This window comes from Parus major, chromosome 4A, assembly GCF_001522545.3.
Source record: "Parus major isolate Abel chromosome 4A, Parus_major1.1, whole genome shotgun sequence".
Taxonomy (NCBI): Eukaryota; Metazoa; Chordata; class Aves; order Passeriformes; family Paridae; genus Parus; species Parus major.
The window spans coordinates 17,484,518-17,503,787 of NC_031772.1; the positions used below are offsets into that span (position 1 = coordinate 17,484,518).

Below are 19,270 nucleotides of genomic sequence, written 5' to 3' on the forward strand. Positions count from 1 at the left end.
TTTCTGACTTGGCAGTTCTCCACTGAGCTTTTCAGACATGCTTTTAGTAACGGCTTCAAGTAATGGATATCTGTTTAGCACCTAAATTTTTAAATATGTGAACTTAATAATGTATCACCTTGATGATGAGGAGACAAAACTCTTACCTTTCTCAATCTCATTGCAGGTGGTGTGCTGAAGGTGGAAATTTGATTTGCTGTGACTTCTGCCATAACGCCTTCTGTAAAAAGTGCATTTTGCGCAACCTGGGCCGAAAAGAGCTCTCGACTATCCTGGATGAAAATAATCAGTGGCACTGTTATATTTGCCATCCAGAGCCTTTGTTGGACTTGGTTACTGCATGTGACAGTGTCTTTGAAAATTTAGAACAGTTACTTCAACAAAACAAAAAAAAGATGAAAGTTGAAAATGAAAAAAGTAAAATCTATGACCACACAGTCAAGTTTTCTCCAAAGAGAAATAATGCAAATTGTAATGGGGAAGAAAAAAAAATAGATAATTTATATTCAGGTTCACTAACATATTCTTATAAAGCACTAATGGTGCCAAAGGACTTGCTTAAGAAAACAAAAAAACTGATTGAAACTACAACAAATCTGAATTCTAGCTTTGTAAGCTTTTTGAAAAACGCTGCAGAAAATGTAGAAATAAGCCCAACTGTGCAACTGTGCCAGCTGAAAGCTTTTAAATCTGTGCTGAGTGACATGAAAAAAGCTCATCTGTCACTAGAAGAAGGCTTGAACCTGGAGATTCAAGCACTGAATGTTAAAATCAAAGATAAAAATACCAAAGAGAAAAAACCCGAGGTTAGATCAGAAAAAAATGAGGTGAAAAAAGATGAAGGAAAGGAGCATGTGGCATTAAAAGAGGATGACGCCACACAGACACAGAAAGAAGTTGTGTCAGAGCGACCTGACAATGAGCCCATGGATCAAAGTGTTCCCTCAGTGGAACAGACAGATAACAAGGCAGCTCCTGGGGAAGAGAAAAAGTCTGGCAGAAATGAAGAACCGCAGTATGAGCCAAACAGTACAGAGGCTTTAGACATGGATATCGTGTCCATCCCCTCGTCTGTTCCTGAAGATATTTTTGAGACTCTGGAATCTGCTATGGAGATTCAGATGCCATCGGATGAGCAGGACAGTGGAAACACAGCAACAGATCATGAGACTTCAAATTCAAATGCAAAATTAAACACTCCTGTGAAAGATACCAAAGGTGGTAGCAAGTCAAAATCGTCGGCTAAAGGAACAAAAGAACTGGTTGTAAAATTGACTCCAGTTTCCCTTTCAGAGTCTGCAGTTAAAGCTGAAGATCAAGACAACAGCCTAGAAAAGGACAGTAAAGACGTTGATGCATCTGAAGGCGTTGATGCATCTGAAGACGATGCATCTAAAGACGCTGACGAGTCTCAAGCTAGGGCAGCAAACTGTGATTCTGTAAAACAAAACCACAGTGCTGGCAGCGAGCCCTCCACGGAGAATGACGCTGTGCCCGTGGAGGACTCGGATCTCCGGAGGTCGCCGCGCGTCAAGACCACCCCGCTGAGGCGCCCCACGGACATCAGCCCCCTGACATCCAACTCAGAAGAGGACAGCAATGACACGAGCAATGAAAAACAAAAGAGGAAATCATCCAAGCAACCCAGGAGGAAAAACGATAAAAAAAATTCTTCTGACAGCACTGCTGATGGTCCCAGTCCTAACAAATCCAAAGAGCCATATGACTTAGATCACAGCTCAGACTCTGAGGAGTTGCCAGCTGTCCTGAAAGAAGCAGGGATGATGAGTCGCAGCTCCTCAGACAGTGAAAGCAACAATGAAGCGCCAGAAAAGAATCAAAACACTTCGGATTTTCAAAAGAGTCCACCAGTAAAGGATGAAAATGGGAAACGAAAAAGGAAAAGTTCCAGTTCCGGTTCAGATTTAGATGCTAAAAGAGGCAAATCAGCTAAAAATGCTGCTGCTGCTAAAAAGAAACGACAAAACTACTCTGATTCTTCAAACTATGATTCCGAGTTGGAAAAAGAGATAAAAATGTTGAGTAAAATTGAGGCTGCAAAAAAATCAAAGAAAAAACACACAGAAAAAGATGATAGTTATGATTCCTCTGAAGAGGAGCAGAAGAAAAAAGCAAGCAGTAAGAGAAAGGTAAATCTGAAGAAGAAGAGAGGTAAATCTTCTGAAGATGATGATGCTGAGAAGTCTCCAGAGAAGGAAATTAATCACTCTTCTAAAGATAAAACGGGTAAGAGGTCAGCTGCTAAGGACAAGATAAACAGAGACTCAAAAGAAAAATCTGCAAAGGGAAAACGCGATGAGTCTTCAGATGCTGAGAAATCTTCACTGGAGAAAGAGGAGAGTCCTGAAGTTAAGAAAAAGAAGGATTCAAAAAAGACAAAGGCTCGGGATGATTCTTCTTCTGAGAGTACTGAGAAATCGGCAAAGAAAGAGCACAAGTCGGAGTCTTCAAAAGACAGATCCAAGAACAAAAAAGCATCAGAAAGCAAAGCAAAGAAATCAGAAAAATTGAAAAAGAAAGGTTCCAAGAAAGAACAAGATGATTCCTCCTCTGATCTTGATAAGTCATCTCCAGAGAAAGGAAGTAGCAATTCTTCTGAAAACGACAAAATTAAAAAGGAACCCGTGTTTACAGAAAAGAGGAAATTGAGAGAGAGAGTAGCTAAAAGAATGCACATTGATTTATCCTCTGATACTGAGAAATCTCCCCAAAAAGAGGAGAGTTCTGATGATGATGCCACAAGGCGTAAAAAACGAACTGAAACGAAAGAAAAGAAAAAAATAAGCCACAAAAAGAAAATTTCCAAGAAAGAACAGAATGACTCATCCTCTTCTGATGAGGAGTCCTACGAAGACACTAAGAAAAAGATTAAAAGAGGATCAGTAAAAGAAAGTAAAAAAAGCAACTTAAAAAAGAAAGTTGTAAAAAAGAAGGTGGTTGTCACTACTTCTTCCTCATCTGATAAGGAAGAAAACGATGATCAGAATTCCACAGGCGATGGAAGCAGCGATGAGCAGAAGATCAGGCCGGTGACCGAAAGCTTGATGCTGTCTGCTGATGCAGGATTTTGTCAGTCATCAGGTGTGCAAAAGATGTTCATGTACACATAGTAAAATACTAACAGAGGTGTTTTGTAAGGTTTGGGTGACATTTAATAATCTAGAAGCAGAAAACACTCATAAGTTGGTAATTACACATTTAAATGTTTGCAGCCTGTCAGGTTTTCTGATGCAGATTTGGAAGCGCATGTTGTAACATTCCTTTCCAGCCAAACTATCCTGTGGCTGTAAGATTCCATGATTTTAGTTTGTGCAGCTTGTGCCTTGAGGAAAAAAAATGATGTTTGAAAACTCCAGTATTTACAACAGGTACTGCCTTGCAGTCCAGCTTTCCAAAGCCTGGCCCTTGCCTCATCTGTCCAGGGACTTTTTAGCAGAAGCTGGTTGGAAGGAGTAGATAATGTGGTGAACTCAAATTTATCATCTCCTATCTATGCACTAGAGGTTGCTCTGGAGACTTGTGGTGTTGTAATATACAATTAAAAAATAAAGTAAGCGATTTTTATGCCTCACAAGAGCCGTGTAGGCTTAGAACAGCTACTTAGAGATCTGCCATTGCTTATTATTTTCATATGTTGTGTCTCTGTGCAGATAATACTGGGACTTGTAGGGCTTTTCCTTGAGTGCTGCCTTAGCAGTGTTTTCCCCAGTGATGTCACTGCTAGGGGAGATGGCAGATAATTCAGGGTTTGCATAGCAATGAATTTTTAATTTTATTTTGCATGTGGTTGTTGCCATAGCCATTAAAACTCCTTTAGACAGACAATTGATGGCACTCAGTGACAGTTTTCAGCACCACTGGGCCTGTGAAAAATGCCTTAAAAATGGATTTGCTCATGTACAGGTCATGGACTTGGTATTGAAATGGCCCAAGAGGAGAAAGTTGGTTTTAATATATCAGAAGTGACTGAGGCATTGGGAGCTGTTTCATTTGCAGGTCACAATGGAGAGATTGGGTCATTATTGGAGAGATGGATAGCAGGATACAAACCGAACAAGATTGTGGTGTGGGATGATTGACAGGAGAGTTAGACTGAGAAAGAAGAGGCTTGGTGTAGACTGGAGACAGAGTGTTAAAAACAGGGCATCTGAATTTCTGTCTGCAGATCACCTCACGGGCAGTTTTAGGAGGGGCTGAGCTTGATGTGTGCCCAGAGGATGAGAGGCAGTGGATACAGCATTTAGCAAGGAAAACTGATACAGATACAAGAAGTATTTTAGACTGAGCTGCCTTCTTGAACTCTGGAGTCTTTGTCCTTGGAAATGTTCAAATGTTGTCTGGCTGAGGCCCTGAAGTAACTGACCTGACTTTGGATTAGCTTTGCTTTGAGGATGGAGTTGGAGTAGAGCATGTCCAGATGTCTCTTTCAGCTTTGGTTACTGTTTGATTCTCTGAAATTCTGCCTGTGTTTGAGTATTTTCAGAGAAGATTGTGGCCGTTGCCTGCAGTTTGCTTTTGGTTTAATAGGTGAATTAGTAAAATAAAGGAGTCTGTTCTGTGTCTGAATAAGCTGTGTAGATTTATCGTTGAATGAGACTTAGGATCTGGTTTAACCAACAGGATACTTTTATTTATCTACATGAGGGACTTCTTGTGATCACCTTGTGTGCCCCTTGCAGCCTTTCAGTCCAGTCCCCACAGGTAGAAAATAAACAGAAATTATGAAATAGGGGATCTCAGCTCATTCAAATTTCTTCCCCTTAATTTCACTACCTAGCAGATTTGTCTGACTTGAATGCAAGACATTAAAGAGAGAAAAAGCAAGGGAGAGACCTGGGAATGTGCCAGTTCCTCAGTCCAGCCAGGAGAGTGCAGAAAATCTCAAGGGCAGGATTCACACTGTGCTGTTCCTTCTCTGTCACATGTCTCACACTGTTGGTCTTGATGTCATGTGGAGTTCTCAAAATACAACTCTTTACACACACTCATAGTGTGAAAACAAAAATAGGAAGGATTGGTGTTCTCCAGTACTTCCCTCCTGGCAGCAGGGCAACCCATGGGCTTGGGAAGCAGTTTGCACAAACTCACAAGTGGAGCTTCAGAAAGAGCAAATAACTTTTTAGGAAATTGATTTCTGATTCCTGAGTATTTAGTCTCTTACGTTTTGGTGTAAAATCCCAAATTCACAGTATGGAATTAGGAATGAATTGCAAGTTGTGCGTAGTAGCGAGCAAAATTGTTAAAACTAGATTTATTTTTATTTGTTGAGACATGTAACTGGTAGAAAAGTGGTATTACCAAGCTGTTTTTAAATGGGGATTGTTGACGGAGATGCAGTTGATCTGTTGTTTATTGTGCTATCATGTATTGTTTATCATTGGATTTACATGTATCAAGTGTTTTCTGTTGGGCTTTTTTTTTCAGGAGATGAGGGAGAGGCTCTAGCAAGGACTATCCCAATGGAGGAGGAGGAAGATGATGATGACGACCCTGAGAATAGGTATGATACCCTCCGTAAGGACTTAAAAACGATTATAACACACCCTAGGCATGGGCGCAAACCGGCGCAACGGAGGAGCAAGCAGGTGGTAAAAAGCACGGCTGCCTGCCCGGTAAAGACTCGCTCACGGGCCTCCTGCAAGTGTGAACGTGGGGCCAGAAAACAGAGGCCCAGAGCCAGAAATGCAAAGCAAATGTTTAGAAGTGGTAGCTGACACACCTGGCTAGGGGGTGTTCTAAAAGCACTGCAGCACTGACCCACTGAGGTTCCCAGTGCACATGGGGGGGTTGGTGACAAGGATCTTTCAGGCAGGTCCAAAGCTGCTGCTACTAAATGTGAATTTCAGCTAGTTGTGGGGAGTAGAAGGTTACAGTTTGCATCTGTGCAATTTGCAGTGCTGCAATATTTTCAGAGTGAATTTGGTTATTACTGTTACTTAATATGCTTTTTAAATTGAAACGCCTTTTCTCAATAAAGAGAAAGCACAAATGTGGGGAAAAACCTATTAGATATTTTCAGCTGTTAATTCAACTGAGTTTTAATCCACTAAAAAGTGGATCCACCTGAAGTTACTAATGTGAGTTAAGGCCATGATTCTACAAGCGCTGTGCATAGGCTCAAGTGGTATCAAAGAGACTAATTATATATTTTAAGTCTTTGCGTAGATATTTTCAGAATTGTGGCTTATATGTATTGCTTCAGTTTGGAATTCAATAAAAAAAAAAAAAAAAAAAAAAAAAAAGAATCTCTGTAAGATACAGTTAGCTAAGACATGTCATATTTTACCAGTACCTTTGTAGCTATCAAAATTAGCCTGGCTAGAAATGTAAAAGCTTCATTTCCTAAATGCACAACATGAAGTATCGCTCAGCTCAGGTTCTTTTTGGAAGTTATTGTAGTTAGACTGAAGAGCTGCTCAACAAATTTTTATACAGTGTTTCAGAAACTGATTTTTTTGTTGTTGTTTTGGCCATATAGCATGTGTGGGACCAGTTGCTGGTGGAGTCTTTTTCTGCTTCTGAGCCTTACTAGTTTAGAATATGGAATCCTTGTTTCACAGAGTTGTGCGTTTTAATACGTGGCTGAAGTAAATTTTAAAAACACTGTTTTATATCCTTTACAGACCTCAGTTTGGCATCAAAATGCTGCTGCTCAATTAGTTCTTGTGTGTTTTCAGTCATCAAATTTAACCCAGTAATTCAGCTCTGTAAAGAAAGATGCTTCTTAGGGATTTAACCCAGTAATTCAGCTCTTTAAACAAAAATGCTTTTTAGGGACTTGACAGCACAGGGTCATAAGCAGAACATGTAAACTTGGGTATAACAAGATTTTTTTAAAATTCTGCTTTAATTTCAGTCCTGTTTTAATTTATTTTTCTCCTTTTTCTTTTTTTCTTTTTTTGTTGTGAGTTTCTGGTTGATAATGAAACCGATACACTTTTGTCAGAAGTTCGGTATTTACCGCTTAAACATTTCTGATAGACTCAATTATGATTTAATTTAAGAGCTATGTTGGGAAATGAATGAACCTCATTGATAAGAAACAGTAACATAAATTCGGGCTTTAAAAATCAGTTTCTGTACTTTGTTTTGAAGCTGCCTCTCTGTTAAGTTTTTATTTAGGGGATCTTTTGAACATCTATTTGTGAGATGAGGAGGTATTTTGTCAATAAACAGTGTTGTCAACCTTCAGACATGTTAACTGGTAATGCAGTCTGACTTTACCTTCATCGTGTGTTGTACTTGGCACCAAAATCAGAGCTATAAACTGTAAAAAGATGGAACAAATTTCGAGAAGTTAAAAACTTGTTCTTCTGTTTACTCAACACAGTGTTTAAATAGTTTACCTACTGATTCAGAGAAGTTGCCTATTTTCTTCCAGGCCAAAGAGGGTACCTGGTACCTGCTGGGTGTTTGTAGTGTGGGAACTCTCCTGTTTGCAAGTCTCTAGTTTAGATGTTCTGTTATTTGCATACCTGAGGATGTGCATGACATGAATATGAATAGCCTTGAAATCATCTTTTTGCCAAAATGCAATATCCAAGTGGGTCATACTATGCCATACAGTGCTGTATGCTTTCATCTTCTGTTGTGTAACTATTATTGGTCCTTCTGATTTTTTAAATGGTACTGTTTGATATGTTTGCAGTAGTTCTGTTTATTAAGAAGTTAATAGTGTATCTAATGCAGAATGCCTTTAAGTATTTGATGGTTACAATAAATTTTTGTAAAACGTTTTTCTTGTCCAAGCATTTAATTTAATCCTACTCTGACAGCTTGAATATCAGCCTCTTCCAACAAAGACAGCACAGTATTTAGAACAAGGTGTTTGGCAGTTTTTACTCATTTTTTTTAGACATATGTGACATTTCATCCAAATATTACTGTCTTAAAATATATTTTAAAGGGTTCTGAATTTTCTAGTAGTATCCTGAAGGCCCATTTAAGCCAGTAGAGCTCTAGCTGGAATTCTGGTGGCTTTATTAGCCACATCCCACCATCCTCCCCCACCCCAGGGCTTGTTTTGGGCAACCTCACTTGTACATATAATTAGTAGGTATTTATGAACACTGAGTGTGAGTTGATGTAATCTAATTGGTAATGAAACATCACAATCATGAGGTAAAATTTAAAATCATGTCTTTTTAAGAAAAAATGTTTTTACAGCTGTAGCATTTGTTTCACCAAGATTTTGAACAATCTCATTGTATTGGTACTGTAAAATTCTTGAACAAGAATGGTGCAAATTGCCTTGGGGGCTTAACTCCACATCATGAGAGGCTGCACCTACTGATCCTGTTCTGCTGCAAAGTCTGAAGGAGCTTTTTAAAGTAGTCCTGCAGTGTAACCAAGCAACCCCTGGGTAATTTCCAATCTGTCTCTTGTGAAAACTCTCTTAGCATGACTTAAAAATCCATAGTCATCAATTCATTGTTTAGCAAAGTGTTCTGCTGGTGTTGCTCTGACAGAGGGGAAATATCTTTAAATCCCAGCTGATATGAAATTGTGCATATGTGCTGTTACTTTATTCTAGAGTTGGTTTGGTGTGTCCTGGTTGAGGTTGCAGCCCCATTCTGTGAGGAACTGGATAAATGTGTGTTGGGAGAGTGCCCTTCATACAAATGTCACCATAAGTTTAGATAAGATGGAGTGGGGCAACATGACATGCTCAAAGTCACAGCAGATCAGTGCAGGAATGAGTAAAAGGGATTTTAAAATATTGCTTTTTTTTTTACTTTATTTTTTTACTTCCTGAAACCCTGTGCTAGAGGTCATATGGCTCTCTGTGTCTCTTAATTAAATCCATTGCTGATGCTCAACTGTTACATCTGAATGGCCAAGAATCTTTTATGTCCTTGACCTGAGTAAATATTACAGTCCTTTTTGATTTCCATGGTTTTCTCTGGAAGAATATGAGTGAGGCAATTTTCACCCTATTGTAGCTTGTTTTTCTTGCTGCTATTAATGCAAATACTAAAATGTTAAAGCTACCATGTGAAGTTTCTTAGCTTAGAAATCTGGTGACTTTAAATGGGATTTTTCATGAAATAGAAATATAATGTGTTATATTGGTAAACATCTACTGTGGTTAATTTAAACCCAGCTTCCAGAGTCCAGTACTCAATTTATAATAATTCATAAGAACCATTTGTTACATCAGTCATTTGTCACATGCATTTATAAGGCCTAATCTCTTTGAGTCTAATGTTGCTTACACTTATCATTCCTGTCAGATATGTAGTTAATTAAAACTGGGCATCTTTTAAATCCTGAATATCTTACAAATATCTCACTTTTTTTGCCTAAATTCATACCAGTAAAAGCATTGAAAAAAATGCAGCTTTTCTCCCTAACAAACAGTCCCATCTCAATTTGGTTGCAAGTGGTAAAGTCTTTATCCTAGATAAAAAACAGGACCAATTTTCTATCATAGCAATAACTTCTTAATCAATATTATTATAAATAATTAGAAACTAATCAGTTTGCCCAATTTGTTTCTTGGTTATGCTGGTGATTAATAGGAAAATGAGAGCATTTTCTCTTTATGGATGGTAGATTTTGTGCATGGTCTTTTTAGGTGTTAGATATATTTGCTATCTCCTATTCCTCTTAAAAAACCAAATACTTCATTAAAGAGCAAATTAAAATGAAGGTCTTGTTTTGCTAAGAACCAAAGTCAGCCTTTTAAAGGTGACTTGTATAGAGGTAAGTATTGCCATCCTTTGCTAATGTACTTGCCAAAACAAGTCAAAGGATTCAGGACTTTCAGGATTCCATTTCAATTTTTTTTTTCAGATCTTTTAGGTTTTTTTCTCTTCAAAAACCTTGGTTTTTTATTAAGCAAGATGTATAGCCAGACCACTGCTCTCTGCATTTTCTGGAGCAGGAGTCAAGGTCAATAATTTGTGTTAAAAGCTGTTAAAGGGAAGCCAACCTGTGACACATTCCAAGCAGTTTCATTTTGAAGAAAAACTTCTGACCATTAAGAGATGGAAGAAATATAGTCTGAATTTCTTATATGAGGAGTTGTTTTATACTGTTCCTGATACATGTGGTGTGATGGGTATTAAAAAAAAAAAATCAACAACCAACCAAACCTTAAATCCCTTTTCCAAATATCCTCTGGGAGGACCTAATGCAAAAAGCATTTGGAAGAGGATGTTACTTACCTGTGGAGTTTAGTAAGTTTTCTTTGGGTTCACACTGCCATTTCTTGATAGATGTGGAACTAAAGTGCTCCAAGAGTCCTGCTTGGTAAAGTTTTAATCAGCTTTTTCTTCTCAAGAGAGAGGGGGAGGGTGTGTTTTGGATGCTGATGGGTGATGTGATTCACTGAACAATTGGAAATGTTTGTTAAACTATTTTGCTTCCATCTTTTAATAATAACTGAATATAAATTAGTGTGAGAGTGTTTCTAAAATCTACACTATTACTCAAAAATTAGAAAATACTGTGTGGAGTGTCAGCAAAGATAGCTTGGGAAGATTCCCTTTGAAAAATTATTTTGTTTTAGGGACACATTGCAGGCTGGAAAATGAAATACTGATTGTTAAAAGCCTATTTTATAATGCTCCATAGAAGTAACAACTCAGTTTTCTGTTGTATAGGAAGCTTTGCTTCAGACATCCCTGTTCCTTTGCCATTCCCAAGTGAAGCCTGAGTTGTGGTTCAGTTCCATGGCTTTTGAGCTGCTGTTTTGACTGGTGTGAGAGCTTTCCCATCCTGAACTATGTACACACAACATGCATTAATTCTCCCAAAAGGCAAGACAGATGAGGTTTCACCTAGAAAACACACATTCCATTTTAAATGGATGACCTCAGAATGAAAACTGTAGTATTCCTGATATTTATATGAGGAAGACCTGGTTTATTTTCTTTTCCCCCCTGGAACTACAAGTACTCTAAGTCCACTATTTTCCTGTGCTTTTGACATACCTGCCTTGGATAGACAAGATTTTTATGTTGCAAGTGCATGTAAAGAAATAATTTTTCCACAGTCACTTTTGCATTAGCTGGAAACTTGTTCTGCTGTGAAACCATGGGAAGCTGAGTGGACAGTTTGTGGAGCAGGAAATAAGATGATGATTTTTATCTGAAAATTCAGGTCCTGTAGTGTTGGTCAGACTCTTTGGGTATAAACACATAAGAGTTTTTGCAAGAGCTGCTGTTAGGCGAGTGCTTGTGGTTAGTTACCCAGATAGACCATGAATAAAAGGAAATCTCTAAGTCTGTACTTTTTATGACCATTTCAAGTCTGCTGAAAAGCAGGAAACTTCTCTTTTAAAGAAGCTTTATACAAACCTGCTTTCAAAAAGCAAGTCAACACATTACATTTAATGTGAGATTTTTTGCTGATAGATCCTGTCTTGCCACAATGACTTTTTATCACGTGTCCTTTTTTTTTTTGTTCAGCTTTCAGCCCTTTTTTTTGAAGTTCTGAATGGTGTAGGATTACACTTGTCATTCATAGATTTACTTGAACAATGGAATAAATAGTGTTTTCTGTTTTACTTCAAAGAATTGCCAAGAAAATGCTTTTAGAAGAAATCAAAGCCAATCTTTCCTCTGATGAGGATACGTCTTCAGATGAGCAGCCGGTGGAAGGAAAAAAGAAACCTGCAAAGCAAACTGAACACACAGGAGATAACGGTAAGCACCGAAAAGCATCTGGGAAAAAGTGGTGCTGTGGCACCTGTCATGATTTCAAGGGTCACTTGGGAAAATTAAGATGGTTAGAGGTGTCAGAAAAAAAATATTACTGATTTTGATCTGTAGTTGCCACATAGAGGCCAATGTATGTGGTCATGAGGATTACCATCTCTTTTTAGTCTTCTGTATGTTTATTTTTTTGTTATAGGCTGGTATTTTTAAGCAGTTAAGAAGTCCTAGGTGTTTGTGAGGGATTATTATCTCTGCAGAACAGTGTGTTCTGCAAGTGTAAAGGAGAGATTTGGCTAACACAGCCATAGGAACAGACATTCCAAGCATTCAGGCGATGGGAAATACTAAACATTTGAGGGGAAACTTGCATGTTGTTGCTTGTAATTCCCTGGAAAAGCACAGGATTTAGCCTAAATTAATTCAGATTTTAATTCTTGTCCAATTTATGTAAGATAAGAAAGTGACTGATATGCATGTGGTACTGACTCTTTTGTGTGACAGGAGAGAAGGAAAAGGAAGACAAGAAGTCTGAAAAGGAAGAAGGTGATTCTGAGTCGGACTCAGAGGAAGAAGAAACATCCAAGAAGCCCAGATACAGACACAGACTGCTGAGGCAGAAGCTCACCGTGAGTGATGGGGAGTCTGGAGAAGAAAAAAAGGTGGTGGTGAAACCAAAGGACAAAAAAGAAGTGGGGAAGCGCAGAAATAGAAGGAAAGGTACATAATGCACATCTTTTTTTTAGTCATAAAAAGTACTTGCTTCTGTAGAATAAATCCAAAGCTTGTCAGAATGGAGATCTCAACCTTTGTGATTTTAAAATCCCTGTATAAGCTTCCTTGTGTGTGAAATCTAGCATTCCCTTATCTTTGTTTGATAAATAGCTTTATTTAAAATGTCAAGTACAAGTGCAGCTCTCTCCATTTGCTGTATCCTCTGAATTGGATTAATCCTGTGGAGTCTTAAAATATCCATCCTAAACAGCAGAGTCAAGCCCAGAATGCCTAAATTTGGGGAAAGTAGTCCTGTCCTTTATGTAATTTCTCTCTTGGACTGGCAGTGGTGCCTGAGGAATGTGTCCATGCTGGAATTGCAGTGGAGCAGGCTGGAGCTGAGCACCAGATGGCACTGTGAAATGAGCCTGGGCTGGAGCTTCATTGTTTCAGGCAGAAACAAAGAACCTGAGGGTGTTTCCTGGCCAGGAAAGGTGCACTGGGCTGCCCTGATCCCTGTGGTACCCTAATGCCAGCCAGCTCTTGTGGTCTTCCACAGAATGAAAGATGCAATGTGATTTGTTTAGCATTTTCCTCTGTGAAAACTCTCATTTTTATCTGTTTGCATATTCGTGGTTCTCCTCCCCTTACATGATTAAAAGTCTTACCTGCAGCATTTCATGCAGGAGGAATAAATGTAAACATTAATTTGAATTAATGTGCAAATAAGAAGCAGTTCAGGGTTCTTTAGTGTAAACCTTTGAAGTTGACTGCCCTCAAACAGAACAATATATTTGATTTCAGTTTGCCCTTTTTTAGCCCTGTTATTGATGTTACCTTCCCCATGTATGTGGAACAGCTCATGTTGTAAGCCTTGTCATTTATAAAACAATTAAACTTTCCACTGTGTTCAAGGTCAAGCTGAAATTAAAGGTGTTAAATGCCATGCTGGTGTCTTCATTACCTAAAAATGCCAGTGATGACTCCTCAAAGTGGTTAGGAGAGTATTGCTAATGCTGCTCTTTTAGGTTTTCTTAATTTTTAAATTTTAATTGCTTTTTGAGGTGGTTTTGAGCTTGCATTACCTGAAGTAATGGCAAGCCATAAATGTAGTCATGCAGTTTTATATTTTGTGTGTAAATAAAAGCCCTTTTCTTGAAGTATGGTTATAAAATGTCGTATAAAGTATTTGAAACAAAAGCTTCTGTTTAACTAAAAATCACCTTTTGTTTTCTGAAGTTCCATACTTTTCCCCACAGTTCCTCTCCATCATTTAATGCTCTCTCCCATTTTAAAATAAATGTGGGTGTTCTTGCAAAAGGACCTCAAGGCTTGTGGCACAATAAGCCATCCACCAGGACTCAGCTAGTGCTTAAATTTTAACCTTTTCTTCTCTGTAGCCTTTTTATCCCTCTTTCTTCTTATAAATATGGGTCCCATATTTATTAAATATTCATATATATATTCATATATAATAAGAAATATTATGAGATATTCATATTTATGAAATGAACCTTGGCAGTGCTTGTTGCTCTTAAACAGTTGGTTGTGCATTGAGGAGCTGCTGGCTTTGCAGTGATCCTCACCATGAAATAAATGCTGTTTTATTTTCCAAGTGAGCAGTGATGACTCAAATGACTCCGAGTTCCAAGAGTCTGCAGTGAGTGAAGAGGTCAGTGAGTCTGAGGATGACCAGCGGCCAAGGACGAGGTATGAATAAAACTGAACTCTGCTTACCCTGTGTTTATTTTGGGTTTTAATAGTGCAGTTTATTCAGGGAGATTGTAAAAGTTAGAACACTTTGGAGCAGTTCTTAAAACCCTTGGTTATATTTGTTGATAGGAATTATAGAACATTAATTTATTTTATAGCAAACGTGAGAATTTTGAATTTTTACCCCAGTAGGGGATATGCAACAATTTGATGAGCCAGTACAACAACACCAAAAAAAAAATCAACAAAAAAAATGGGACATTTTAATGCCAAACACATCACTGTTAACTGGTGGATTGCAGTATAAAACTAACACTTTGTAGTTCTGAGACTCTGTAGGGTTTTCTTACTGCTCTGTGTATCCAGTGGGCTGAGCAGAAGGGAATTCAGAAGTCAGCCCTAAGTGCACAAAAGGAGTGAATATGTTATTAATTGATGATGTAGTACTCCTTTACCATTGTTTTTTAATGAGGCAGAGGATTATTATGGTTAATCAGTAATTTTGCTTTTTTAATAGATCTGCCAAGAAAGCTGAGGCTGAAGAAAACCAGCGCAGCTACAAACAGAAAAAGAAACGAAGGAGGATAAAGGTTCAAGAGGATTCATCAAGTGAAAATGAGAATAAGGTGCTGTATCATGTTTTGTAGTAATAAATAGGGAGTTCCTGTCTCTTCTGCCAGCTACTCAAACAGCTCTGCACAAAAGACAGTAAAAAATTAAAAATGTTCTCAATGTCAATTCAGGCTGAAATTTTTAAAATGCCGCCACAGTGGAGGTAAAACCTTCTGTTGAACTAAAACTTTTCCTGTCTAGATCTTGATAAAAATACATGTTATTGAAGTAAATGGAATTTTTAATCTAAATCTAGATGAGACAAATTGTTGATAAAGGCTTTGTTAGTGTTGGGGTTTCTTTTCCTGTGCAGTGTTGGTAAGGGCTGATCTGATTTAGCACCAGTAAAACAGGAAAAAAGTGCTTTATTAATAATCATTAGCTACTATCAAATGATAACAGTACCTTCAGTATTGCCTTTGCACAGCTAGGCTTATCTTTGATATCTCAGAATACATTACAGTTAAGGTGGCTCTTCTTTTGTCAGACTTTTCAAAAATGCATTTTTTTTCTTATTAGCTGAACTTCCCCCGTGTGTGTAAGAATCTCTGGGAGCTTGTCTAAGAAAGAAGGGTTTTGTTGGTTTGTGCCATCATTTTCTTGTTAATGTGTACTTTACTTAATTTCTAATAGAGTAACTCTGAGAATGAGGACAATGATGACTCAAAATCTCCTGGAAAAGGCAGGAAGAAAATCAGGAAAATTATTAAAGATGATAAGCTTAGAACAGAAACACAAAATGCACTTAAAGAAGAAGAAGAAAGAAGAAAACGTATAGCAGAGAGAGAACGGGAGAGAGAGAAACTGAGAGAGGTATGGTCTGGTTTCTGTGTCAAATTCTGTGAACTTGAATTCCTGATGATGTTTAAAATGATAAATTTCAACCTCAATGTAATTTAGTGAGTAATTTTTGAAAACTGCTTACATTCAGCCTTATAAGCCACAAGTTTTGTCTGCAGTTTCCTGCAGGCTGACCTTGGTAAGTTTTATTTGACTGCTTTATTTGACCTTAGAAAGTTATTTCAGTTCCCTGCTGCTTCACTTTCATGCCAGAGTAAGTTGTGATGCAGTAAGGAATTGAAAGTTTCTCTTTACTAAATAAATTATGACTTCCAGTTCTGGTAAATCTGAAGTGTCTCAAATGCTGGGTGTGACTCATGAGAATATTCCTCTAATGCCTTTTTTCTGTTTGCAGGTGATAGAGATTGAAGATGCTTCTCCTCTGAAATGTCCCATTACAACCAAGCTGGTTTTAGATGAAGATGAAGAAACCAAAGAACCATTAGTGCAGGTTCACAGGAGTATAGTGACCAAACTGAAGCCACACCAAGTAGATGGTAATGAAAGAGTTTAAAGAAAAAAAAGAATTTTTTTTTTTCCTCTCCAAGGGCACAGCACCTTATGCAGACTGATCTAGAATAATAAAAAACTTCTTGACTGGCAAAACCAGAATGTGTCTTCTCTTCTCCCTGTCCCCAAGATCAGGCAATCTGCATCCTCACAGGAATATTTTCCAACCTAGTTGCCACATCTTCTATGAAGCTGTGAATATAATAAAGTTCAGGACAAAGATCATCCCACATACAACCCACTAGACAAAAATGTTAATTATCCTGACAGCTTTCCTAAGAGTTATCATTATCTCAGTGCTCACAGCTGTCTCTTATCATGTGAACTTTAATAAAATGAATATTTATTCAGAAAACTTTCAATTCTTTTCTTCAGGTGTTCAGTTTATGTGGGATTGCTGTTGTGAATCTGTAAAAAAAACCAAGACATCTCCTGGCTCTGGCTGCATTCTTGCTCACTGTATGGGCCTTGGGAAAACATTACAGGTAAGGAACAAAATTTATTTCCAAGTGCTGTGTAGTTTTCTTGCAGCTTAGAACAAGTAAATAAATACAGGTGCCAGGAGAGGCTCCAGGAATGTGTTTCTAAGACTGTGGAATAATCTTAACGAGGCTGTGTTTTTTTCTGTCCTCCTCATTCATTTTTTTCCCCTTAAATGATCTATTTTCTTGGCTGCTTTGAAACTAATTTGCCTCTGATAAAGTACAGTTGGTTGTTTGTATTTTTTAATGGCAAACCTTGTGTGTAAAATCAGGTGCTGGTGGGTTTGTGGGGATATTTTGAGTGACACAGAGCTGAGGATGATCAGAGGAACCAAGATCACTCATAGTATGACCATAGTTCAGGCAAACCAAGCTGCAGCTGCAGTTGGTGTTGGTCCACATCAGGATTTTATCTCCAGAATATTTTAAACATTTGATTTGTTTAGGGAAATGATGATGACACAATATTTTGACAGTCTACAATTCTACAGAACACTTCAAAAATCAACTTTGAAAGGTGTATTTTAGCAGACTTGATCCTAGCTTAGCTGGTGTGGTTCTTGAGGAGTTAATCACACCTTTTAGTGGAGATTTGCAGTACTTTGCAGAACTGTTGTGTAGGGGACTTTTTGCACCTACACTTTACACACCATGTAGTTTGATGAAATACTTAGAGCAGAATGTATTTTTATAGTGATCCAGATGTGTTAATAACAATAATTTTGGCTGCAACTTCTTGATAATCAAAGAAAGCTATAGTTATAGTTATATATCAATATAAACCATTTTGAAGGCTGGTGTTTGAAGCTGAGGTGGTTGTTTTTTCCATATGTGTCTGTTTGCCAGCCACTGCTGTGCTCTGTGATGCCATTTGTTGTTTAGCTTTTGAAAGAGCTGATCCAGCCATGAGTTCTAGCAGACCTTGCCCAGCTGCAGGGCAGGATGTCAGTAGAGATCAGGGAAATCAGGGAATTGGGAACTTGCTGGCCATGACTGTGGTCATGAGACTTCCTGGGTAGTTTTGTCTTACACAGAACCACCAGTAAATCCTTTTGTTTTAAAAGCACTTTGCTGCCCAGTGTTCCAGGCACAGTCATGCAAATTCCTCTATTTAAATCAGAGTTGTGAGATGCCAAGATTTGATGCAGAAAGAACTTGTGCTGTTGTACATCCAAAGTCCAGTGGGAGAGCTGGAGCTGCCAGGGGATCACTGACTCTCCTCTAGTCCTGCCTTTGTTTGCTGCTGCTCAAAACAGAAGCACTGCAGCCCAGCAGAAGCACTGACACCAAAAGGTTTTGGGTTTTTCCCAGCCTCAAGAAGGTGGTGTGGTCATCCTCAACATGCAGCCAGGCAGGGTGAATCCTTGGAAAACACTGCCATAACCTGCTGCAGACATCTGCTGAGAGAATTTGCCTTGAAATACCTTGAAAAAAGTGTGAGAAACTGCTTTAAGACTGAAGTTCACTTGTAAGAAACTTGACCATGAATTTAATTTATGTTTGGGATGAATGTTGGGAGAAAGCTTAAAAATTACATGATAGAAATGTTTAATTTATGAAAACAATCAGTGAAATGTAAAGGGAGGGTTCTCTATGAAATCCTTCATAGATTTCAGCATATCAAAAGTATGATATGCTTCATACTTTGCAGCATAAAAGTATGAAGCAATTCAAAAGTATCTCAGTATGTGAAGGATGTGTGCAGCCAGGGAATGCAGAGTAAGGAGTGTATGAGCTCCAAATACACCTGTGTGAAAATTTAACCAAGAATTTATATTTGTTTATCCAAAAAATATCTTTAAACAATACTGTTGTTGGTAATTTAATTACATAATTGAGTAGATAACATTTATCTTTCTTTCCTGGTGTTTATTTGGTGTTCTGCCTGTTTTTTCTCTTGCAGGTAGTAAGTTTTCTCCACACAGTCTTGCTATGCGACAAACTGGATTTTCGGACAGGTCTGGTTGTGTGTCCACTCAACACTGCCTTGAACTGGCTGAATGAGTTTGAAAAATGGCAAGAAGGTTTAGAAGATGAGGAAAAACTAGAGGTAAGAGGCTTAAAAAGAGTTCTTCATTAAATAACTGGATGATTTACATAATTAGGAAGCTCCACCACTTAAAATAAAGGCTAGGAAATGTGCTTTAACCATGTGAAAAACCTACTTGCATTAATACATCAGAAGTATTAAAAATTAGACGACTTTTGAATATTTTAAGAGTAATTAAAGGGTTTTTTTTCTCCTTTGGAAGGTCTATGAGCTGGCAACTGTGAAAAGGCCTCAGGAGAGGAGCTACATGCTGCAGCACTGGCAGGATGAGGGAGGGGTGATGATCATTGGCTACGAGATGTATCGAAACCTGGCACAAGGCAGGAATGTGAAGAGCAGAAAACTTAAAGAAATATTCAATAAAGCTTTAGTTGATCCAGGTAAGTGAAAATGTATGCAGCTTGTATAGTTTGGACTTCCAGGTTTATGTATATGAGCTAAGAAAATAAAAAATAAATAGTGTTGGTAAGATTAATCCTATTTTCTTTGTTGGCTTTTGCTGAGTTACAGGAATTTGTTTAGAATCTTCCCCATCTGCTTTTGTAAATAAATTTCTGTAACAGTCTTTTCTATTAAATCAAATACAAGGAATATGTTCTAGAAACTTTTTCTGATAAGTATTTTTGTTGGCTTTGCTTCCTTTGCAAAGTAACTGGAGGTGTCTGTTG

General features: G+C 38.0%; 1 protein-coding gene across 5 annotated transcripts in view; it reads left to right on the forward strand.

Moving 5' to 3' along the window:
- Positions 1-19,270, forward strand: part of ATRX (ATRX chromatin remodeler) — a 56,593-nt gene that overhangs the window by 15,852 nt on the left and 21,471 nt on the right. For all 5 annotated transcript variants that reach the window (XR_004497291.1, XM_015626326.1, XM_015626324.2 and 2 more), the window contains 11 exons: positions 167-3,102; positions 5,446-5,521; positions 11,542-11,672; positions 12,186-12,401; positions 14,012-14,105; positions 14,626-14,734; positions 15,354-15,533; positions 15,916-16,057; positions 16,446-16,555; positions 18,456-18,602; positions 18,805-18,982. Coding sequence is in view for 4 of the 5 variants with exons in the window: in XM_015626326.1 (XP_015481812.1) it covers positions 167-3,102; positions 5,446-5,521; positions 11,542-11,672; positions 12,186-12,401; positions 14,012-14,105; positions 14,626-14,734; positions 15,354-15,533; positions 15,916-16,057; positions 16,446-16,555; positions 18,456-18,602; positions 18,805-18,982 (4,319 nt within the window). In the remaining variant the exon portion in view is untranslated. The remainder of the gene's footprint in view (positions 1-166; positions 3,103-5,445; positions 5,522-11,541; positions 11,673-12,185; positions 12,402-14,011; positions 14,106-14,625; positions 14,735-15,353; positions 15,534-15,915; positions 16,058-16,445; positions 16,556-18,455; positions 18,603-18,804; positions 18,983-19,270) is intronic.